A 25,380-nucleotide genomic window follows, 5' to 3' on the forward strand; every position below is an offset into this window, starting at 1 on the left:
AGTTAAGAGTGCCAGGAAGTGTTAGCAATACCCAGTAGGCGAGTTCGTTTTTGAGAAGGGAAAACACCAGGTGAGGTCATCTTTTATAGAACTGGCTGAAACAAAGTGGACGCAGCTCATTTTGGAAAAGACATGAACGAAGCTGATGATCAGTGTCACAGAACTGAATATTCCACAGACCAGGCTGGTAAGCCCATTAGAAGGAGCCAGTGCTCCTGACTCCTTGCCTTGTACTGCTTTCTCCTCTTCCACACTGTGCTTTCCTCCCCCTCTAAAACGACTGCCGACCTCGTAGCTAACCCCAACTTCTCCCCTTCCTGGGTTTGAATCCCACTACAGCAGATGGTGGAATTTGAATTTGATGAAAATCTGGAATTGGGAGCCTAATGATCATGAAATATTGGAATACGCCATCTGGTTCACTACTGTCCTTTGGAGAAGGTAACTGCTGTCCTTATCTGGTCTGGCCTACATGTGACTGTAGACTCAGAGCAATGTGGTGGATTCTTAACTGCCCTCTGGGCAATTAGGGATGGGCAATAAATGCTGGCCTAGCCAGTGACACCCTCATCCTGTGAACGAGTAAAAAAGAAACTGTTGGACCTGCTGGTAGCAATTGCTCTTCTGCAGAATCCAGAGTTGCTGTCGCAATGGTTGACGACTTTCAGTGGATTGCATTGGTGCTGTATTGGACTCTGACCAATGTACCTTGTAAGCTGCATGTGTGCAGCTGTTCTCATGTTGTGCACATGGTGATGGTGATCATGGTATTGGTTTCCGGTTTCTTTTCTCTATTCATTTGTGGGATGTGGGTGTCGCTGGCTGGCCAGCATTTCGTGCCCTTGAGAAGGTGGTGGTGAGCTGCCTTCTTGAACCGCTGCATTCCTCCTGCTGTGGGTTGACCTGCAATGTTATTAGGGAGGGAATTCCAGGATTTTGACCCAGCGACAGTGAAGGAACGGCGATATATTTCAATGTCAGGATGGCAAGTGACTTGAAAAGGAAGTTGGAGGTGATGGTGTCCCCATATATCTGCTGCCCTTGTCCTTCTGGATGGAAGTGGTCGTGGGTTTGGAAGGTCTGAGACAACAAGGTGCAGAGCTGGATGAACACAGCAGGCCGAGCAGTAAGGCTGACATTTCGGGCTGAGACCCTTCATCATAAATGGGGGAGGGGAAGGGGGTTCTGAAATAAATAGGGAGAGAGGGGGAGGCGGATAGAAGATCGATAAAGGAGCAGATAAGTGGAGAGGAAACAGACAGGTCAAAGAGGCGGGGATGGAACCAGTAAAGGTGAGTGTAGGTGGGGAGGTAGGGAGGAGATAGGTCAGTCCAGGGAGGACGGACAGGTCAAGGGGGCGGGATGAGGTTAGTAGGTAGGAGAGGGGGGTGGGGCTTGAGGTGGGAGGAGGGGATAGGTGGGAGGAAGAACAGGTTAGGGAGGCGGGTACGAGCTGGCTGGTTTTGGGATGTGGTAGGGGGAGGGGAGATTTTGAAGCTCGTGAAATCCACATTGATACCATTGGGCTGCAGGGTTCCCAAGCGGAATATGAGTTGCTGTTCCTGCAACCTTCGGGTGGCATCGTTGTGGCACTGCAGGAGGCCCAGGATGGACATGTCATCTGAGGAATGGGAGGGGGAGTTGAAATGGTTCGCGACTGGGAGGTGCAGTTGTTTATTGCGAACCGAGCGTAGGTGAATTTCTGCAGTGCATCTTGTAGATAGTACACACAGCAGCTACTGAGCGTTGGTGGCGGAGGAAGTGAATGCTTGTGGATGTAGTGCCAATCAAGCGGGCTGCTTTGTTTTGGACGGTGTTAAGCTTCTTGAGTGTTGTTGGGGCTGCATCCATCCAGGAAGTTGTTGCCGTTTCCGAGCCTCAGAGGCCTGCACAACCAGTAAGAGTGTTAGAGGGAACGTTGGCTGTGACCCTGAGGCGTGCCTGCTGCCTTCACTACTTTCACTGGGAAGGTGGCATTGCGGGGAAATGTACCTTGTTCTGGTGCTCGCCGTCCCTCAAACCCCAGCGGAGAGTCAGCAGCTGATCGCCTGCCTTCCTGTCAGATGGGAAAGCCTCTTAGACTGTCATCATGGGCTGCTTCTGCAGCCTCAGTTACTGTTGAGGAGATGCTGGCATATCTGTACTGTCTTTGGCCTAAGTGTGCAGAGACACAGGTTTGTGGTTTGGGGACATGGGTTCAAATCCTAACAAGCCAGCCAAAGAAATTGAAAGTCGGTCTTTGTACTGGTTTCCACCTAACTATCATCAGTTGTAAAACCTGATCCGCTTCACTAATGTTCTGGAGGGCAGGGAAGGGGAGCCTAGCACACTTGCCTGGTCTGGCCTACGTTTTGCTGCAGAGCATGGCTTAGCAAGCTACTCAGTTCAAGGGCAGTTAGGGATGGGTATCAAATTCTGACCTTAGCATCGATACCACGAGGTAAATATGAATATGAAAGAAGAGTAGCTACCTCACGGAGTCGGTAGCATTCAGAGTCTGCTGGAGATGGTAAAAATTAGAAACCATGTTAACTTCTGAATTGTTCAGACCTGGGTCAATTTTCTAGATGGCTGCAGCAATCTTTAATTTGGTGCAAACATTAATAATAATCTGCTAAATGCCAACGCTATCGGTGCATGACTCCCGTTTCGGTTTAAGATAGGAATTAGTACACATGACAAATGATTCCTGATACTAGGGTGATTTTAAAGTCCATGGTATTGCAACATAGGAAAAGCATTCTGCTTTGAAAGCTGGTGGTAAATGCATCAGCTCGTCTGCAACAGCCAAATCTCTCAAAGAGCAGGGAGCTGAATGTCCCATTCATCTGTTTCTGAATTGAAGAAATAAGGTCTGTCCCAGACAAAAGCAATAGGGTATCACTGCTAAAACATGACCACTGTGATTCAACTGTACACGAACAGATGCACTCGCATATTGTTGTAGTTTCTGCATTGGCCTTCGAGTCATAGAGATGTACAGCATAGGAATGGGCCCTTCAGCCCGTCGCAACCATGCTGGTCAAAAACAACCACCCGCCTATTCTAATCCCACGTTCCAGCACTTGGCCTATAGCCATTTATGCCTTGGCCTTCCCAGATTTGTTAAAGTAATGAGGGTGCAAATAGATTTGTCATTCTGAGGTAGTCATTTTTTAAGAAAGCAGTTTTTTTCCTCCCCCAGCCTTTCCAGTACACCTTGCAGTAACGTAAATCAGCTAATGCTTCTACAATCAGAGGGAACTCCTAGTTATTGCAGGTGAGATTGCAAATCACCTCTTTGTACACTAAGCGCAACAGCTAGATGTTCACTGCAGAGGTAGGATAGGTCCTGTCACTTCAGATATTTTGGAGAAGTCCTGCTTTTCGATTAAAACTGTGGATGATGTAAATTAGAAACAACAAATTGCTGGAAAACCTCAGCAGGTCTGGCAGTATCTGTGGAGAAAAATCATTGAACGTTTTGGGTTCAATGACCCTTCTTCACTGGACCCAAAGCGTTAACTCTGATTTCTCTCCACAAGACCTGCTGTGCTTTTCCAGCAATTTCGGTTTTTGTTCCTGCTTTTAGATGTTGAGTTTTGACTGACATGTTTCCTGCTCTGGCTGGAGGTGGAATTGCTGATAAACGCAGCCAAGTAACAACAGTGACCAGGACACCTTAGTTCAGAGAGTATCGAGGGGTTGCATAAAAACAACAGAGCTGGAGTGGGCAATTCAGCCTCTTGAACTTGCTCCGCCATTTAATATGATTGTGGCTGATCTCTTCTCGGCCTTAATTCACTTTCCTTTCTGCTCCCCGTGATCCTTTAACCCGTTAGTAATTAAAAATGTCTCCATGCTCCTCATTTATTCAATGTCCCAGTGTCCACCACACTCTGGGGTCATGAATTCCACAGGTTCATGATCCTTTAGAACTAATTCCTCTGTTTTGAATCTGCCATCCCTTTTGCCTAAAATTATGACTTCTCATTCTGGGTTGGCCCAGAAGGGGAAACGTCTGCTCTCCATCTAATTTGTCAATCCCTACTAGCATCTTGTGTACCTCAGTTAGATTTCTTTTATTTCTAGTGAGTGTAGGCCTAAGCTGCTCAATCATTCAACATTCATCTTCATGAGATACAAGTTTCACGTCTCATCAATGGAATAGCATCTCCCAGCCCAAGTTCTTGAGGCTTTGCAATGTCTGGTTAAAGTTCAATAAATGAAAAGCCACATGCTTGATTTTCATGCCGAAGAAAGCTTTATTAGTTAGCGAGGTACGGACCTCGCTCTGAGTCTGAGGTTTAAACCTGTGTATGTGTTTTCCATTCATATCTTTGTGTGGTGGTGTTACCAGTCTTCGCTAGTGCAGGAGTTTGTTTTAATTATTCATAGAATGAGTGTTTCACAGGCTGGGCCAGTGTTTATTGCCCAGAGGGCAGTTAAGAGTCAACCACATTGCTGTGGATCTACAGTCATATGTAGGCCAGACCAGGTAAAGATGGTAGTTTCCTTCCCTAAAGGACGATAGTGAACCAGATGGTTCTTCCTGGCAATCGACAATGATTTCATGGTCATCATTAGCCTCTTAATTCAAGATGTTTTATTGAATTCAAATTCCATCATCTGCTGTGGCGGGGTTTGAACCTACGTCACCAGAACATTATCTGGCTCTCTGAAGTAATAGACTAATGATATTACCACACAGCCATCACCTCAGAGATGGACAGAAATTTATCTTCTTAGCATATGTCTCCCAAAGGGACGGCACGGCGGCTCAGTGGTTAGCACTGCTGCCTCACTGCGCCACGGACCCGGGTTAGATTCCACCCGCGGGCAACTGTGTGGGTTTCCTCCCACAATCCAAAGATGTGCAGGCTAGGTGGATTGGCCTTGCTAAATTGCCTGTAGTGTGTAGGGATGTGTAGATTAGGTGGGTTATGGGGGAATGGGTCTGGTTGGGATGCTCTGAGGGCCAGTGTGGACTTGTTGGGCTGAAGGGCCTGTTTCCGCTCTGTAGGGAGGGATTCTATAAGAATCTTATTTAAATTTATACTTCAATTTAGGAAAGGAATACCTTGTGCAGTGCTGGTACTCAGCAGAGGCTGCTATTGCTAAACAGCTGAACAAGATTTACATATCCAGATCATGTTTCTGTATAATCTTCACTTCTTATACAGGAAAGTTTATAAATCAACAACAAACATACTTCGGTTGAAGAGTCAACGACTGTCTGTCACTTGCAACAACATGACATTTTAAACCATTTCTACGACAAAGCTGTTTTTGTAGTTGCAACCCAGTGTGTAGGGATAGACAGATTCTGCAATGACTTGCATAATCTATTGATGAGATTAAATCTAGCATTGATTAATGGAATGAACAACGCTTTACTGGCTTTTAACAGTCAAGATTAGTTTGGGATACTCTCAGTAAATTGAGTGAAGGTTGGAAGTCCACAACTTGAGGACAATTGCCCATAATTTAGTACAGCAGATGACTAACTTGATATGGGAGGAGAAGCTTCACACTTTTCTCTTCCCTGCTCGGTTTTATGAGGGGATCACATGATTACCAGATTCAGCCCTGTCCTGGATATTAATATGGCTGATTCGTTCAGATGCTGATCTGAGCTGCAGCATTCACTGTTATTAGTCGAATGTTCACCAGGAAACAGACTCTCAAAATTAAGTTTGTACAGTATTGAGGCTAATAATATAATCAGGTTCACTTGTGTGTGCCATGATGATGTAGTTGGGCCATAGATGAGTTCATTTACCTGGTGATGTTGTTCCATCCTGCTGTATGTTTGGATGCCGGCATATGTTACAAGTCCATATTAAATTGTACTGGTATATTTGATGGTTCCGTTATCCCATTACAAGACCTCCTCCTCCCCCCACCCCCACCCCCACCCCCACCACACTCCATTCCCAGAATTCTAACAGTCAGGTCTGACTTCTTGGACCCAGCATTGTTCTAGGCTGTAAGAGGTCAACTAATCACTCATCATACTGTGGGATCTTGCTGTGTGTTGATCATCTGCTTTTTATGATAACATCGCTTCAAAATAGTTCACTGGACTGTTCTGAAGCCATGACAAAGCACCAAATAAACACAGGCTCTCTAATTCAGCTCTGCTAATGAATGCATGGAAATGTAAGTTGTACACATTACATAAATATATCATTTATACAGAAGTCAGTGAAGAGTGACAAAAAAATTATGGAAAATAAAGAATGATTTATTCAATTCCCTATTCCTAGTGATTACTCATGATTTTCCCCAATGTTTTCCCTTGGGTTCTGAACTTTAACCAATCCTAACTGTGTGGATTGTTCATTCATCATGAGCCATTAAGGTAATAAATTCTCCTAAGGTTATAGAAGAAGTATAATTAGGCATTAAGCCACATGTGGCAATGTTGGGGCAGATAACCAAAAGCTCAGTGAAAGAGGGCTTTCAATGTATTAGTGGTAGAGGGAGAGGCTTAAGAAGGGATTTCTAGAGCTTGGGCTCGTGCAGCTGAAGGCATATCTGCCTATAGTGGAGCAATTACAATTGGAAGTACACAAGAGAGCAGAATTAGATGAGAGCAAGAATGGAGGCGGTTACAGAGACAGGGAGTCAAAATATTTGTAAACAATGAGCATTTTAACATCAGAGTATTGCTTGACCGTGGGCCACTATAGGTCAGCCAGCTTAGGTGACTGGGATATGGCATGAGTAAAGACATGGGAAGCACAGTTTGGGGTGACCTCAAGTTTAGGGAGGATGGAACATGGAATACCAATGTGTATCAATGACTTGGGTGAAGAGACTGAATGTACAATTTCTCAAGTTTCAGATGACCCCCAAAGATGCATAGGAAAGTCACTTGTGAAGAGGATACAAGGGGTCTGCAAAAATGATTGGGTAAAAACATTGACACATGGAGTATAATATAGGAAGATGTGAACTTGTCCACGTTTTAGCAGGAAGAATAAAAATGTGTTATATCCAGGTGCATAAATCATAAAATGTTAGTATGCAGGTTCAACACATGATTAGGAAGCAGTTGAAATGTTGTTTATTGCAAGGGGTACAGATTTGTATTACACTGGTGAGACCAGACATATTATTTACTGTTTTAGTCTCCTAATTTGTAAAAGGGCATAACTGCATTATAAGCAGTTCAGAGAAAGTTCACTCAACTCATTCCTGAGGTGAGGGGATTATGATAAAGCTTGGACAGATTTGGAGTTTAGATGAATGAGATGTGATCTTACTGAGACATAAAAGATCCTTAGAGGATTTTTTTAGTGATGCTGGAAGGATATTTCCCGTAGCAGGGGAGGCAAGAGTTAGAGGACAATTTATAAATAAGGATTCCCCTTTTAAGATGGAGATGAGAATTTTTTTTTTTTTGCTGTGAGTAAGTTGTAAGTCGATGGAATTCTTTTCCCCAGAGCGTATGGAGGTAGGGTCCTTTGATATTTTTAAGGCAGCGTTCAATAGATTCTTAATTAACACGAGTGTTAAAAAGGTAGGCAGTAAAATGAAGTGGAGGTCACAATCAGATCTTGAGGCACTGAAATGGTATTGTTCTGCTCTTAATTCTTATTTTTAAATCAGCCGGGAGTGAGTCGAATGCTAAGAGGTGGAAATTGGCAGTGAGACTGTTGGTGTTGTTGAAGCTACCTTGGGGTGTAATATGACAGCAGTGGGTGGTTGGGCTTGGGACTCACCAGTGGAAATGTGGCAAAAACAGAAGCTTGAATTTGGGTATTCACTTGAAGGTCTGTAACCTATAAGACACTGTACCAAGAGCTCAAAGTCAGATTTGGTTGAATAACTCTCTTTTTATCTGGCACAGACGCAATGGGCCGAATGTGCCTTAATTTCCTTTGACTCTATGATATTGAGAAGTTCTGGTCCCCCGGTTCCGTTTCCTTGCAACCAGTCTTACTGGGAACTGTCCAGCAGAGGGGGCACATACTATGATTCAGCTCCAACTGTTGCACCAAATCCTTAAAACAAACCTTTGGCATCAGCTGTCACACCAAGATGAGAATTCAGTGTTAAAAATGGAATTGTATGATCATTTTAATGACATTTCTGAATGTAGGTTTCAGGCTTAGCCAGTGGGTCAATCTCTGAATTCACAAAACTGAGTTCCCTGACACTGGAGTACCAATAGACCAAGGTTATCAGTGAGACACTGCTGTATTGTCAGAGGTACTGTACATCCTTTGAATAAGGTATTAAATCGAGGCCCTTCTCTCGAGGTGAACGTGCAAGGTCCTCCAAACTCGTAAATCTTGTTTGTTGTTGAATAGAGTTTGGAGGGACTCAGACCCAGGTAGACCCATGTTTTTGTTTGTTTCAGATCTCCAGCATCTGTGGTATCTTGCCATTATTTGCATTATTGTCCTGCATCGTTACAGCTTAAGGATCAAAGTTAGGTCAGACGAGGCAATTGAGTCAAACCCGGACACCTTTACAGACCGCACTCTCAGAAATGTATCCTAAAATTTCAGGACACTTGATCAAAAGGTAGAATGTTGAGTTGGAAATAGAGAAACTTTAATAGAGGTGTCTAAAGGTCGAGTGAAGGATTTTTTTTTTTTTGGCAGACCATGTTGAACATAGGGAGAGTCCGAACTGAGTCAGCGAAGGGGAAAAATATTCTTTAAGTCAAGACCACAGTGAATGACTGGCCTCTACCGAAGAAGTTGAAGGACAAGAAAGAACACCAAAAATAGAACTCGAAGTGGATCGTTCAGCCCATCAAGCCTGCTGAACTACTAAATTCAATCATGACTGACCTTGGGCTTCAACTCCGCTTTTCCTGCTCACTCCCCAAATCCTTTGATTCCCTGAAAGACCAAAATCCTGCCTCTCTTAGACGTGCTCAACAATGGAGCATCCACTATTCTCTGGAGTAGAGATTCCAATGATTCATAGGCCTTAGACTGAATGTAATTTCTCCTCATCTCAACTCTAAACGATTGGTCCCTCGTGCATTAGATTCTGTGACTGAATGGGTAAATGATCTCAGTGTCTTCCCTGTCAAGCTCCTTCACAGTGTCTTAATGACATAATTCTGGTTTCCAGTGGTGAGGGAAGGAAGAGTGGAAGATGTACACTGTGATCTGGCTCAAGCTGGTTGCTCAAATTGAATGCTGTGAGCACTGTGCACAGTGCTGGTTTCCAATTTACAGAGATGATGTAGATGCACCGGAGAAGATGCACAATAATTAAAAGATTCCTAAGAAAACACTGCAGTGGTTCAAGAAGACGGTACATCACCATCTTCCCCAGAGCAATTAGAGATGGGCAATAACTACTGTCCAAACCAATTGATCCCATGAATGAATAAAATGTCTACTAAAACCAAAAGGAAAGGATAGAACTATCAGGAGAAACTGAGTCTTAACAAGTTAGTGTACCCAGGCCTGAAATCTGGACAGAGAACAAGTGTGTTTGGCATTCTATTTTTCAGATACTATTATCCACAAACATCCACTCTCTCCGCCACCGATGCTCAGTAGCAGCAGTATGGACTATCTGTAAGGTGCACTGTAGAAATTCATCAAAGAGACTTAGACAGCATCTTCCAAACACATTGTTTCTTCCACCTGGAAGGACAAGGTCAATAGATACATGGAGAGCAAGTTCCCCTCCACGCCGCTCGTAATTCTGACTTGAAAATATATCCCCATTCCTTCAGTGTTGCTGGGTCAAAATCTTGGAATTCCCTCCCTAATGACATTATGGGTCTACCACAACACATGGACTGCAGCAGTTCAAGAAGGCAGCTCACCACCACCTTCTCAAGGGCAACTATCGATGAGTAATAAGTGCTAGTCCAGATGGCGCTGTCCTTTGTCCCATTAGTGAATAACAAAAAACTATTCTAGTGTAGAGAAATGCATTAACCAAACTTAGCACAGAACAATTCCAGAAGCAGCAATTTGATCAATGGTGGTCTGTTTTATCATCTAGTGTCGGCTAAGTGTTGTTTGCTGAATTGTTGACAGATTTGTGCTATTCTTTGAATGGAGCCATTACGTATCTTATATCTACCTGAGAGAGCAGGCAATGCCTTGGTTCAAAGCCTCAACACAAAGGTTGCACATTGGCCAGTATAGAACACCCTCAGTCAGCCTAGATTTTGCACTGAAAACACTGGACAGGTACGAGGCTTGGAATCGAAACTATTTTTGAATTTTTCGGAGGCAAAAGTACATCTATTACACAAAGGCTGAAATCCATTCCAGTGCCATTTTTCAGGCCAGACGTTAAGCAGAGGCACTTAGTGACAGTGAAACTGTGGTAGTGGCCCTAGCTCTAAGCTAGGGGCTCAGGTTCAATTCCCACCTGCACCAGTGGTTTGTCATAATATCGCCAAATAGGTTAATCGGAAAATATTTGCAAGTGGATGACAAAAACTCAGTGCCTTTATTTCAGAGGATTTCTGGCTGCCAGTACTTATTTTCTGAACCAATATCAGTAAATCAGATCACCAGATAATTAGAGATAGTAGGAACTGCAGATGCTGGAGAATCCGAGACAGCAAGGTGCAGGGCTGGATGAACACAGTAGGCCAAGCAGCATCATAGGAGCAGAGAGGCTGACGTTTCGGGCCTAGACCCTTTATCAGAAAAGGGGGAGGGGAAGGGGGTTTTGAAATAAATAGGGAGAGAGTGGGAGGCGGATAGAAGAGGGATAGAGGAGAGGAGAGGATAGGTGGAGAGGAAACAAACAGGTCGAAGAGGCGGGGATGGAGCCAGTAAAGGTGAGTGTACGTAGGGAGTTAGGAAGGGGATAGGTCAGTCCAGGGAGGACGGACAGGTCAAGGGGGCGGGATGCGGTTGGTCGATAGGAGATGGAGGTGCGGCTTGAGGTGGGAGGAGGGGATAGGTGGGAGGAAGAACAAGTTAGGGAGGCAGGGACGAGCTGCACTGGTTTTGGGATGCGGTAGGGGGAGGGGAGATTTTGAAACTTGTGAAATCCACATTGATACCATTGGGCTGCAGGGTTCCCAAGCGGAATATGAGTTGCTGTTCCTGCAACCTTCGGGTGGCATCGTTGTGGCACTGCAGGAGGCCCAGGATGGACATGTCGTCTGAGGAATGGGAGGGGGAGTTGAAATGGTTCGCGACTGGGAGGTGCAGTTGTTTATTGCGAACCGAGCGTAGGTGTTCTGCAAAGCGGTCCCCGAGTCTCCGCTTGGTTTCCCCGATGTAGAGGTAGCCACACCGGGTACAGCGGATGCAGTATACCACATTGGCAGATGTGCAGGTGAACATCTGCTTGATGTGGAAAGTCTTCTTGGGGCCTGGGATGGGGGCGAGGGAGGAGGTATGGGGGCAGGTGTAGCACTTCCTGCGGTTGCAGGGAAAAGTGCCGGGTGTGGTGGAGCTGGAGGGGAGTGTGGAGCGGACAAGGGAGTCACGGAGAGAGTTGTCCCTCCGGAAAGCAGATAAGGGTGGGGAGGGAAAGATGTCTTTGGTGGTGGGGTCGGATTGCAGATGGCGGAAGTGTCGGAGGATGATGCGTTGGATCCGGAGGTTGGTGGGGTGGTACGTGAGGACGAGGGGGATTCTTTTTTGGTTCTTATTGCGTGGACGGGGTGTGAGGGATGAGGTGCGGGAGATGTGGGAGACACGGTTGAGGGCGTTCTCGACCACCGAGGGGAGGAAGTTACGGTCCTTGAAAAACGAGGACAACTGAGATGTACGGGAGTGGAATGCCTGGACTGACCTATCCCCTTCCTAACTCCCTACCTACACTCACCTTTACTGGCTCCATCCCCGCCTCTTCGACCTGTTTGTTTCCTTTCCACCTATCCTCTCCTCTATCCCTCTTCTATCCGCCTCCCACTCTCTCCCTATTTATTTCAGAACCCTCTTCCCCTCCCCCTTTTTTGATGAAGGGTCTAGGCCCGAAACGTCAGCCTCTCTGCTCCTATGATGCTGCTTGGCCTGCTGTGTTCATCCAGCCCTGCACCTTGCTGTCACCAGATAATTATCTCACTGCAGTTTTTGGCAGCTTGCTGTGAGCAAATTGGTTGTTGCATTCCCTACATTGCAACAATGGTTACATCTCGAAAGGTACTTTATCAGCTGTAAAGCCACTGGGGGCACTCTTTTCCAATTAAAGACTGGCCTGTTTGCATAACACTCTACATGGTAAATCAAAATAAATGGGAAGGAGCAGCTCAGCCGGAAGGCCAGATGGCGCTGCATTGGGAGGTTGATAGCAGCACTCCTAAGCGCCAGGGGGCACCGCTTCGGAAGGTGGTAGAACAACTCCGCGATGCGAGGTGGCGCTGCTCGGGGAGGTTGATATTATTACTCCAGGACACCAGAGGGCGCCGCTTTGGGATGTTGGTAGCATTACACCGAGCCGCTCGAGCTCCCTGCCGCGTGGCATTCGGTTGGTCCGTTCGCTGGTCGTTAGCCCGTGTGGAAAACAGCTCGGCGGTGGCATGGCACAACAGGGAAGGTCGCTCTCTCTCTCTTATGTCTCCCGATATAAGACTGCGGCAGGTTTGACCGGGATGGGGTAGGGGACAATGCGGGACGAGAGCCCAGAAATTCGATGGGAGGTGCCAGGCTGGGCGACTCGAACGGAAGGACGAGCAGGCGGCATGGTGGGCGCCCCGAAAGTTATTGCCATCCCACCTCCCTTCCCCAGCCCCTCTCATCCCCACCTCTTTGACCTGTCTGTCTTCTCTCCCACCTATCTGCACCTCCAACGTCACTGCCAATACCCACCACTACCTACCTGCACTCACCTATCACCATCCCACCTACCTTCCCCCGCCCCACCCCCCCCCCCCTATTTTTTTCAGCCCCCCCTTCCCCTTGCCCTCCCCCATTTCTGAAGAAGGGTCCCGACCCGAAACGTCAGCTTTCCTGCTCCTCTGATGCTGCCTGGCCTGCTGTGTTCCTCCAGCTCCATGCTGCGTTACCTCTATCAATGTGATGCTCCTTCAATATAACTCTAAAATACCAGACAAGATTGTATGTTATAATCCCTGGAGTGAAACATGAATCCACAGCTTTCAGACTGAAAGGTAATAGTGCTAATCACTGAGCCACATTAATCACTTCCAACAATTTCAAAAAAAAAAGTATATACAAGGCACAGTTGCAAAAATTTGAAAATGGAAACTGGTATTGTGGGAGTGGTTAATTACTGGGTTTAGGGCTGTGCTCCTTGCTGTGGGCTTCTTGTGATTCTTGAAGTGATGTAAAGGGTACTTGCACTACTTTGTGTTTGAAGTTTGGGCTACTTGTGAAAGGAGCACCGTGGTGCTGATGGGTGTAAGGCTCAGTTAGTTTGAGAACATTTCCTGATAACTATTTATTTATAATGTGTTTTTTTGTTTTTGAGCATTCTGCGTTTGTTGCCACTGCTGCATTGTAACTGATAATTTACATTTTGTCATTGATTTATAATGATATTCAGTCAAAAAGATTAATGATAATGGGGTCATTACTTCAATGTAAGAAGAAGTTGTGTGCAATTCAAATTCTAGGAGATTTTAGCTCATTGTCGTTAAAATCTTTGTAAATCATATCAACATTTCTGCTGGAGAAAATGCCAAGAATGCCAAAACTACAGCTGTGCTGTCTGTGTATCTTTACAATACTAGAAAACTGCAGGGTGATTGTAATACTGTAATTAACTGAGGAGTTTATTTGAAGATAAATGATTCAATGAGAGTGTGTGCACTTTGGATCAATTAGCTAAACATCCTCTCTCCAAGTTAATATTGTTGTTACAAAAGCACAGGTTTCTGTCCAGCTGAACATACTTGACTCACACTTCAGGTTTTTTACTTCTCCAGTTTATATTTGTGAAATGTTGTGCTAATGTTTACCTAAAATCACTAAATGACTTTTCTCAGTAAATAAGCGGAAGGATGGCTCAGTGGTTAGCACTGCTGCTTCACAGCACCAGGGACCCAGGTTCAATGCCACCTTGGGCAGCTGTCTGTGTGGGGTTTGCACATTCTTCCTATGTATGCATGGGTTTCCTCTGGATGCTCCGATTTCCTCCCGAAGTCTAAAGATGTGTAGGTTAGGTGGATTGGCCATGCTAAATTGCCCATACTGTTCCAGGGATGTGCAGGCTACGTGTATTAGTCATGGGAAATGCAGGGTTACAAGGATAGGGTAGGGTGAATAGGTCTGGGTGGGATGCTCTTCAGAGGGTCGGTGTGGATTCTAAAATTCTGTGATTCTATGATTAGAAACATGACTCCACACTTTATAATTGCCTCTCCTGTGTTGTGAATCTGACCTTGAATTAAAACATGGCTGTCGCTGGAACCAAATAGGAGATAACTTTACTTTTTTCTTTGACTCATTTTCATCTTTAAGGTGCCAAGTCACAATTCTGAGGCAGATTGCAATATCTACAGGCAGTTGCAGCAAATGCTGTCACAAGTCTTCAAACTGGAACTCTGTTTCAGCCTGTGATATTTCTTATTTTGTTTCTTATTAGCTCATCAATTAAAGAGAACGTGAAGCACGTGCTGAAGACACATGATGTAGGAAATAAATACTCAGACTTGACCCTTCCCAGAGCATCAGTGCTAGTGCCCCTGTTCATAAAAAACGAGGAGCTGCATGTACTTCTTACAGTCAGATCCATGAAGGTACAGTACTGAGAAATAGAGAGTACAGCGGTATTCATCTTAGTTTGTATCAGAATGGGGAGCTTTGCCCATTGAACTCTTGGATCCAGAATTTTCATTCACACAGTCCTCAGCTTTTCTATCAGTTTCAGTTGGCATGAAGTTATAGAGTCGTAAAGCACGAAAACAAACCCTTTGGTCTTCCTAAACTAATATTGTTAAAGAGCATACTTTTAGCTCATGAGAGCTGCCCCTTGTAAGATTACATTCTATTTGTAATTAGGTTTTGATTGTTTAAACGTTTTTTTTAATGTTTAATCAACTTCATATCACAGGGCAGACTGCCTTTTAAGATCATGGGGAATTGATGCCTCAAGAGAAGTCAACTACTTCACTGCCAGGCACTGTCCATGGGAAGCATTTACCGTCAGGTGTTTTCCAGTTAGCAACATCTAATTTTCATTAGATTTTAGAAGTATTCCCGTTTGTATCATGCTACAATATGCATGCCAACTACTCATGATTCGTATGGGCATCCAACACAGGTTGGAATCTGCTTGTCGAAGTTCGCTGATAAAAATGAATGTGAATAATGCTCCCCACCAGCACCCTACAATGTTGTACTGCCAACATAGTGCTGCTCCATGTTTCTCACAATTTAGCAAGATTGGGTCCCTAGACCAGTTGGACTCAACTAGTGGAGAATTAATACTGAGAGAGAAGAAGAGAACCCCCATGTGAATTGAAGGCTGTGGAAAGGGTGGGATCTTGTTGGGGATAAGGGATGAGATAGCTCCTAGTGTAAGTTGTGATGTGGGAGAAAAGGTTAGTCATAAGGATATGGTACTACAATGAGATGTGGTCTTGGTGACAATGCCAGCATTTGTTGGTTATTCCCAAGAGAGCATTATTGTGCATCTGGAGTCATATGTGGACCAGACCTAGTTAGGACAGCACATTCTCTTCTGTAAAGGACATTAGTGAATGACGTAAGTTTTTACTAGAATTAGTGATTGTTGTCATAGTCGCATCGCCACTGAGATTGACTTGCATTGAATTCAAATTCCACCAACTGCCATGGTGGGATTTGAAGTCATTTCCCCAGAGGATAAACAACAGCACTACTGTGTTATTATCTTCCCTAGATAGGAGGCAGAGGAGTTTGTAGTGAGATCTGGCATGGTAAGTTGAGAGAAGAGTACCTCAGTAAATTTGTACAGTATTGCATTGTTTATAGTATTCAGTTATTCATAATTGAAGCCTCAACTAGTAACCCATAGAATGCAAGTTCGAATCTCACCGGAGGAGTTTGAGAAATTGAACTTATCTTTAAAAACAAGTTGGAAATAAAAAGTGGCTGTAAAGTTCTCAGAATGAGCAGTAAATCTGATTGGTTCACCCAAATGTCGTGAAGGAAATGACCATCCTTACATGAACTGGTCAACATACGTATGGAGTAGTAGCAAGCAGAGAGTAATAGTGGAAAAATGCTTGTTGGACTGGAGGCCTGTGACTAGTGGTGTGCCTCAGGGGTCAGAGCTGGGCCCATTGCTGTTTGTTATCCATATCAGTGATTTGAATGAGAATGTACAAGGCATGATTAGTAAGTTTGCAGATGACACTAAAATAGATGGTATCGTGGACAGTGAGGAAGGTTATCAGAATTTGCAGCAGGATCTTGATCAGCTGGAGAAGTGGGCCGAGAAACAGCAAATGGAGTTTAATATAGATAAGCGTGAGGTGTTGCATTTTGGAAAGTCAAATCAAGGTAGGAGTTTCATGGTGAATGGTAGGGCCTGAAGGAGTGTAGTGGGACAGGGGGACCTTGGAGTTCAGGTGCACAGTTCTCTGAAAATGGAGTCACAGGTAGACAGGGCAGTGAAGAATGCTTTTGGCACACTGGCCTTCATCAGTCAGGGCATTGAGTAAAGAAGTTGGGAAGTTATGATGCAGCTGTACAGTATGTTGGTGAGGTTGCACTCGGAGTGTTGTGTTCAGTTTTGGTCATTTTGCTGTAGGAAGGATGTTATTAAACTGGAAAAAGTGCAAAAGAAATTTACAAGGATGTTGCCAGGACTCAAGGCACTGACTTACAGGGAGAGGTTGGACAAGCCAGGACTTTTTTCCTTTAGAGCATAGGAAACTGAGGGGGGAATCTTACAGAATTGTACAAGATGATGAGAGACATAGATAGAGTGGATAGCCAGAGACTTTTTCCCAGGGTGGAAATGACTATTACAAGGGGGCATAATTTTAAGGTGTTTGGAGGAAAGTATAGGGGAGATGTCAGAGGTAGGTTCTTTACACAGAGAGTGGTGTGCATGTGGAATGCGCTGCCGGGCAGTGGTAGTAGAGTCAGATACTTTAGAGACTTTTAAGTGACTCTTGGATAGGCACATGGATGATAGTATAATGTAGGGTGTACAGAGTAGTTTGATCTTAGTCGGATAACAAGTCGGCACAACATTGTGGGCCGAAGGGCCTGCACTGTGCTGTACTGTTCGATGTTCTATGTATAAGATTATGAGAGGCATGGATAGGGTGAATGCATTCAGTTTTTTTCCTAGGATTGGGGAATCGAGGACGAGAGGGCAGCAGTTTAAGGTAAGAGGGGAAAGAATAAGTGGGAACCTGAGGGGCAACTTTTTTTACACCGAGGGTGGTACACATTTGGAATGAGCTGCTAGCGGAAGTGTTTGAGGCGGGTACATTAACAACATTTAAAAGGCATTTGCATGAATACATGGATAGGGAAGGATGTGGGCCAAGTGCAGGGAAATGGGGTTAGTGTGGATGGACATTTTGGTCAACATGGACCAGTTTGGGCTGAAGGGCCTGCCTCTATGCTGTAGGACTGTGTGTATTCTGAAATAGTTGAGGAAGGCATCCAGTTGTATCAAATCTCTGTGTTTCAACAAAAGGTCTTTCCCAATGCAACCAGAGATAAACCAGCAAGTTGCACGTGCGTGGTGCCAAATTTCTGCACAAGCGCAGGCAGAGTCATACATCATAGAAACAAGCCCTTCATCAAAAAATACTAATCTCTGTTACCCACACGTGGTCCATAGCCTACTATGTCCCTGGCGTCGTAAATCCCTGTCCAGATGCTTCTTAAATATTGTGAGGGTACCTGCCCCCACCACCCTCTCATGCAGCCCATTCCATATTTCTACCACCCTCTGGGTGAAAAATGTTTTCCTCAGGTCCCCTCTAAACCACTTACTCCTCACCTTAAACTTATGCCGTCTGGTCTTAGACATGTCTGCCATGGGAGAAAGATTCAACAATATACCCTATCTATGCTTCAGATAATTTTATATGCTTCCTGCAAATCTACGCATGCGTAGCTGATAGGAATGCTGGCTGTCACTAGATGATGGCATATTTTAAAACCTCTAAAGAGTACAGATAAGGCATCAGTTTAACACCTCCAGTAGTGCAGTACTCATTCAGTGCATCAGTGAAATGTCAGGCTAGATTAACTGCTTCAATCTTTAGCATGGGGTTTGAACAACCTAACCAAGGCTCACACCTGCAGGACTAGGTCAAAGGCCTTTTGCACTAAATGCATGCTCTCCTCCCTGCAATATTAATCCTTCACTATAAGGGGAGGTGATGACCTAGTGGTATTTTCACTGGACTGTTAATTCAAGAATGTTGATAGTTCAGATTACGTGATTGGAATGTGGAATGGCAGAACAATGGTGTGTCTAACTGTCAGACAGGAAAGAACAGACAGTCCCATTGGAGTGGGGGAAAGGGAGAGGGGTGACAGAGAATGTAACAAGAAAAGCTAAAAGAAAGGGAATCCATTCCTTCCTTTTGACACACCATAGTTCTACCATTCTCACATTCTGATGACTTAATCTGAACTATCCGCCTCCCCCCCACCCTATTTATTTCAGAACTCCCTTCGCCTCCCCCATTTCTGAAGAAGGGTCTAGGCCCGAAACGTCAGCTTTCCTGCTCCTCTGATGCTGTTTGGCCTGCTGTGTTCATCCAGCTCTACAGCTTGTTATCTCTTTATCGACATCCTTTCTCCCCCAACACTCCAACTACCCCTCCTACTATTGCATAAATGCTACCCCCTGCACACTTCATTTCAGCTCTGATGAAGAGTCATTTGACTTGAAATATTAGCTTGCTTTCTCTCCATGAATGCTGCCTGACCCACTGTGACCTCCAGTACTTTTTGTTTTCTGTTCAGATTCCAGCATCTGCAGTAATTTGCTCCTACTCTTAGCTGCCCTCTAGCCAATTAGTATTGGGCAATAAATGCTAGCCTAGCTAGTGACATCTTCACCCTGTGAATAAAAAAAAAAAATCACCTGCTGAAATTGCAGCAATACTCTTTTTACTGTCTGGTCGAAAGAATGATTAACTAACCATTCAAACCAATTCTACTCTGATTCACAGAGTTATTGTCATGCAAATTAGATCAAAGTAAAAGATGAGGTAGTGTTCAGTTATATCTGAAAGCTAATTAATATTAAAAAAATTGAATGCCACAATACAGATAGATATTATCTTAATCTGCAAGCTGCAGGTAATTAGCCGCTATTTACAACGAATAAGATAATGGAAAGACTAGTTTGTTAAAAGCTTTGAAATGGAATGTTATTTTATTTAAAATTTCCCTGGGGTAATTGTGGCATGATTTTTTTAAAACTCCCAAGTGACATACCTGAGAAATTTTAAAAGTATTGGAATATCATTTGCATGAGAAATAGAAAGAAGACATAAAAGATTAGATACTCAGCAGCAGATGCCATTCAGTAAATAAAGCCATAAGATGTAGCAGCAGAATTAGGCCATTCACCCCATTGAATCTGCTCTACACTTCGAACATGGTTGATACGATTCTCAGTCCTATTCCCCTGCCTTCTGCCCATAACCTTTGATCGCCTTCCTAACCAAGCACCTATTTATCTCTGTTTTAAATACACTCAATAACTTGGCAATGAGTTCCGCAGATTAACCATCCTCTGGCTGAAGAAATTCATCCTCATCTCAATTCTCACGGTCGCCCCTTCACTCTTAGGCTGTGCTACTGGATCCTAGTCTGTCCCCCCAGTTTGTGATATAACCGTCCTGGATGCAGAACTTCCATGGTGAAGTACTGCTAGATTATTGGGGACTCTGCCTGTGATGACAGAATAGAGTAGCCATGTAACATGGAGCTAAGAAGTCAAATGTACTTTTCTGTGGTTTCTATTGTATTTTTTTCCCTACTTGTAGCTTGTGCATTTTTCTTTTCGAAGGGCTCGGTTAAACGTTGAATGGGCTTTGTCTTCCCAACACTGGAAATTTGGGACAAAAAGCTTTTACTGCAGTAGCCAGCAATAAAACTTAGTATCACCTCATTTAATCAGTCAGGCAGCACATGTAACCTCAGTTCACATTCAATCATATGCCCCTGCTATTCCTGTTTACCTAGAAAACACTACCTTCAACACAAAGAAGCCTTCCCAAATGTAACCCTCTTGCCTACCCAATATAAAGCATCTGAGACATAACAGACATTGCAGTTCAGACATCATCTGACCCACGCAAAGTATTGCTGTGTATAAAAGACTCCAATCTGTGAATCATTTAGTTTGTACTAATTCATATTTCCCTGTAACTGGATGTGAATTCAATATAATTGCAGCTTTTATATCAAGATTGGAAACTTGCACCTCAACTAACTACCTTTATCAGTTCTGAAATCCACAGAGGCATCTTCTCTTTACAAAATTTAAAGAAAAACCTGAAAGGGAGCCTCTGCCACACAAGAGTATATAGCATTTTCCAAAAATGCATTTGTTTCATGTTACTGGGTTCTGTAATGTCAACTCAAGGTGGTGCAGAAACCAGTTCCACCAAGACTGCACCGACACATGATGACTTTCTAAACTAAAAACCTTTCTTCTTTCCACAGTCTGTATCCCTCTATTCCCTGTCTATTCATGTATCTGTCAAGGTGCCTCTTAAACATTACTCCTGTATTTGCCTCTACCACCTCCTTTACCAGCCCATTCCAGGCACTCAACACCTGCTTTTCATATCTCCTTTAAACTTACCCCTTTTACCTTAAACCCTTATCCCCTAGTAACTGACATTTATACCCTGGGAAAAAGACTCTGACTATCCATTCAATCCATGCCTCTCATAATTTTGTAAACTTCTACCAGGTTGCCTCTCATTGTTCGACGTTCAAGTGCAAACAAACCATGATTGTCTAATCTCTCCTCATAACATATACCCTCCAAACCAGACAGTATCCTGGCAAACCATTTCTGTACCCTCTCCAAAGGCTTCACATCCTTCTGGTAGTGTGGCAACCAGAATTGTACACAGTATTCCAAAAGTAGCCTAACTAAAGCTCTATATATCTGCAATATGACCTGCTGATTTTTATACACCATGCCCCAACCAATGAAAGCAAGCATGCCACATGCCTTCTTGACCACCTTATCCACTCCTATTGCTACTTGTAGGGAACTATGGACCTGTACACCTAGATCCTTCTGTTTTTGATGCTACATATATTTTCATTTACATATATTTCCTTCCTGCATTAGATCACCCAAAATGCATCACCTCGCATTTGGCTGGATTAAACTCCTACCATTTCTTCTTCCAAATCGTTAACTTATTTATATTCTGCTGTATCTTCCTCATTAAATCAGTTCCCCCAATCTTTGTGTCATCTGCAAACTTACTAATCAGGCCACCTATGTTGTCCTCCAAAGCATTTATATATATTACAGACAACAAGTGTCCTATCCCTGCAGAACACCATTGGTCACAGATCTCCAGTCAAAAAAGCACCCTTCCACCACATCAATCTTCTTTATTACTTCCTCAAAAAACTCAAGTTTGTGAGGCATGACCTTCCAAGCACAAAGCCATGCTGCCTGTCGCTAATAAATCCATATTTTTCCAAATGTGAGTAAATCCTATCCCTAAGAATCTTCTCCCATAATTTACCTACCACTGACATATGGCTCATTGGCCTGTAATTTATAATATTCGTGTTGCCTTTCTTGAACAAAGGAACAGAGTTGTCTGTTCTCCAGTCCTCTGGCACCTCTCCTTTGACTGAAGAAGAGACAAATGTTTCACATAAGACCCCCACAATTTCATCACCTGCCTCCCTCAGCCTTCTGGGATAGATCCCATTAGGCCCTGGGGATTTGTCTACCTTAATGCTTTTCAAAACACCCAACATTTTTTTTATACTGACATTTCCTAGAAAATCAACATACACCTCCTGAGACACACCATCCACCATGTCTTCCTTCTTTGTGAATACTGATGCAAATTGTTTGTTAAGGACCTCACCCACTTCCTTGAGCTCCATCGTAAATTTCCTCCTTTCTCCTTGAGTGGACCTACCCTTTCTCTAGCTGCCTTCTTGGTTCTTAAACATGTATAAAATGCCTTGGGATTTTCTTTAATCCTATTTGCCTTTCAGCCCTTCCAATTCCTTGTTTGAGTTCTTTCCTACTATCTTTGTGTTCTTCAAGGGTTCTGTCTTCAGTTTTCAAAACCTTTTGTATGCTTCCTTTTTCTTTTTGAATAAAAATGTGGGATATGGATATAAAGTGGATAATTAGACTTATGTTGCCTATTGGCCATGATCTATTTGAATGACAAAGCAGACTCCAGGGACTTAGTGAGGTACTAACGTTCCTAAGGTCTTACTTCTGCAACTGCTACTAAATCAATGCACACAATCCTCTCATCTCGTACGTGAGATAGTGGCTGCCTGCTATAGAATGGAATCAATTCTTTTTAGTTTTTAATCAACCTGTTCAAACATGGTACGACACATCTCAGGTGAGACTCGAGCCTGTGTCTTCTAGCTCAGAGGTACAAGCATCGCTACTGAACCATGAGAGTCCAATGAAGTGGAGTCACAGTCACCAGAAAGATTCCACTTTATTCCTGGTATGACCGAACAGCCATTCAGCAATGGGTAACAACTATCTAATCTTCTGACCTCAGTGACTGCGGGGCTGAAGAAAGAGATAAATCAATTCCTGTGTCTCTATCCAGGTAGGTAGCTACTCTTAACTGAAAGTGCACAGGTATGAACACTAGAAGAGGACATTATTGAGCTTGCCTTGCCTTGTCTTCTCAGAGTTCAGATTTAAAAGAATAGCCTCTCAGTCAAGGCACTGAAAGGAACTTATCGCCAACATGAGCTAGTGAACTTTGGAGAAGGGTGACAGAAAGAAAGTGCATGGCTGACCATGTGTCTAACACAAGGAGGGATTTAAGCCCAGTGCTGTAATCCAAAACTTAAACTGTAGGTGAAAATCTGCAATACCATTTCTTTACATTGTAAAGAGAAATTCTCATAATTCAACTTTGCTCAATAATATTTCTCATGATTTTGGTTTTATAGTTGCACAGCAGCCGTGGAGAGGTTTGCTTTCCTGGTGGGAAACAAGACATGAAGGATAGAAATGATATAGATACAGCTCTTCGTGAAGCCCAAGAAGAAATTGGCCTTCCCCCAGATCAAGTGGAAGTAGTCTGCAAACTGGTCCCTATCATCAACAAGGTACATGATTGCAGGTATTTCTTCAGTCAGCTATCCGCACCAGGCTATTGAGTACTCAAATCAAGTCAATACCTAAATCAGCTTTTTTACAAATTCATTCATGAGGTGTAGGCTTCCTGGCTGACCCAGCATTTATTGCCAATCCCTAATTCTCCTTGAGATTTTTAGCCTCTTTCTGCAGTCTGTGACAAATCCAGAATGCTGTTAAGGAGGTAGTTCCAGGTGTTTGACCCAGAATTACTGAAGGAACGGTGATACATTTCCATTTGAGAATGGTGAGTGGCTTGGAGGGAAACTTGCAGAGGGTGGTATTCCGATGTATCTACAGGCCTTGTCCTCCCAGATGGTGTTGGTCGTGTGTTTGGAAGTTGCTAACTAAGAAGATTTGGTGAATTTATGCAGTGCATCTTGTTGATGGCACACATTGCTTCTATTGAGTGTCAGGAGTGAATCTGGATGTGGCATCAGTCAATTGGGCTGCTTCATCCTGTATGCAGATGAGCTTCTTAAATGTTGTCGGAGTTGTACTCATCCAGGCAAGTGGAGGGTATTCTGCCACAGTCCTGACTTGTAGATGGTGGACAGGTTTTGAGGATGTGACATTGACATATTGTACCAAGCTGTTTCATGCAATCAGTCAGGCTTTGGTTTTGTGCCTGCTGTGTCCCAGTTCCTATTTTGGAGGCCAGATCCTTCTCTTATAGGGAAAGAAGGAACGCCTGGGAGGCTAAGCCAAACACTTCCATTGTCTGTCCACTTCCCTGATGCCATGGCAAACATGCTATTTTGAAGCCTGAGTACAGATACTTCACATAGGATAGTGGATCCTAGAAAGGATGAAGGGGAATAGAAAGCTGTTTGTACACAGCAAACACTGCAAACTGCTGTATGGCAATTCACTAAGTTTGTACTTAATTACTGCAGAACATCTGTCAGAATAAACATAAATAACTCTTTTTATGCTTAAGTTGCCACTTTTAGATGGGATAATTACTAATGATTGACTTTTTCAAAAAAGGGAATTAAATCCTGGAAGAGCTATCGAAAATTTTACACATTAATTTCACTGTAAATCTCCCACTGTCAAACCTCAAGACAGTCTTTATGGCGCCTCTGTTGTGTCTTATTTTTTATCCTAATATTTACTTTGTACTCACCCCCATTCACAGGATGGTATTCTGGTGACACCGGTGGTGGCATTTATTGAAGAAACATTTCAACCACAGCCCAATGCTGATGAAGTGAGCGACGTGTTTGTCCTGCCATTGTACCACTTCTTAAAGTCAGAAGAGCACTCTTCAACACCTTACGACATGAGCATGTTGATACACTTCTTCACGTTTAAGGACCGGCATTTACACAAGTCATTCACAATCTGGGGCCTCACTGCACAAGTTTGTATTATTGTGGCTTATGTAGCTCTAGGCCAGAAGCCTTTGTTTAAGGTTGATTTTGACATTGATGACCCCTTTGCAAGTATGGATAAGTATCTCATGGCAAAATATGCTACTAGTAAATTATGAGTTTTACTGATGCACTTCCTTGTTCTGTCTTTAATTGGTTAAACACTAATATTTTGATAAAGTCTAAAATCCTGTTTTAGGTTAGCGTATTACCTGCTATTTTATTTCTTTACTTCAGTGTTTAATTTATGTACAGTCTTGTCAGTTTCTTCATTTTTAATTTGCCATACTAGTGCCTTAATAAAGCAGCAGCTAATTAAGTTGAGCATTTTCTGATGTTGCCACAGTGTTTGTTATGATCTCATGCTGTGGACTGATGTGAAACCTCAGCAGAGTATGTGTGGCTTAAACAAGCACATGTAATGAATTGATAATTATAAAGAGAGATAATAAATTATTTTACTCACTGATATATGCTTGAATGGGCTATCCTACAGGACGTGTATGCATGCTTTCCATTCTGTTATTCAGTCATCCTTGGAGAACTGCGTCAAGAGTGGTCAGGATGTCATATCTGCTGAGTTGTTCTAACCTGTTGGGATTCAGCTTCATCCAGTGACGCGGTGATAATTCTAAATGGGTTAATGGATTTGATGATGTAGCACACAAAATCTCTCAGGCAGAGAAGATTCTGGGGAAACATCTTCCGGATGTCTTTTAACGCCATTGTCACCTATAAAATTCAACTTAAAAATCCAATGTCACGGGTAGCACATGATCCTCTGCTCAGTTTTTAAAAGAAATAA

At 43.6% G+C, this 25,380-nt stretch overlaps 1 protein-coding gene across 5 annotated transcripts; it reads left to right on the plus strand.

Moving 5' to 3' along the window:
* Positions 1 to 33: 33 nt before the first annotated feature.
* Positions 34 to 25,044, plus strand: nudt7 (nudix (nucleoside diphosphate linked moiety X)-type motif 7). Of its 5 annotated transcripts, none has more exons than XM_048605833.1 (4): positions 12,342 to 12,469; positions 14,485 to 14,638; positions 23,013 to 23,171; positions 24,341 to 25,044. In XM_048605833.1, exons 1-4 carry the CDS (start codon positions 12,354 to 12,356, stop codon positions 24,692 to 24,694), a joined length of 783 nt encoding a protein of 260 aa, XP_048461790.1. In that variant the 5' UTR covers positions 12,342 to 12,353; the 3' UTR covers positions 24,695 to 25,044. The 5 variants fall into 5 exon arrangements, with proteins under 5 accessions (XP_048461793.1, XP_048461790.1, XP_048461791.1 ...); XM_020516186.2 differs by having other exon boundaries at positions 12,343 to 12,474; XM_048605836.1 differs by lacking the exons at positions 12,342 to 12,469; positions 14,485 to 14,638 and adding an exon at positions 34 to 187.
* Positions 25,045 to 25,380: the final 336 nt, after the last annotated feature.

The sequence above is a fragment of the Rhincodon typus genome, chromosome 15, assembly GCF_021869965.1.
Source record: "Rhincodon typus isolate 14 chromosome 15, sRhiTyp1.1, whole genome shotgun sequence".
In the NCBI taxonomy this organism is placed as follows: Eukaryota; Metazoa; Chordata; class Chondrichthyes; order Orectolobiformes; family Rhincodontidae; genus Rhincodon; species Rhincodon typus.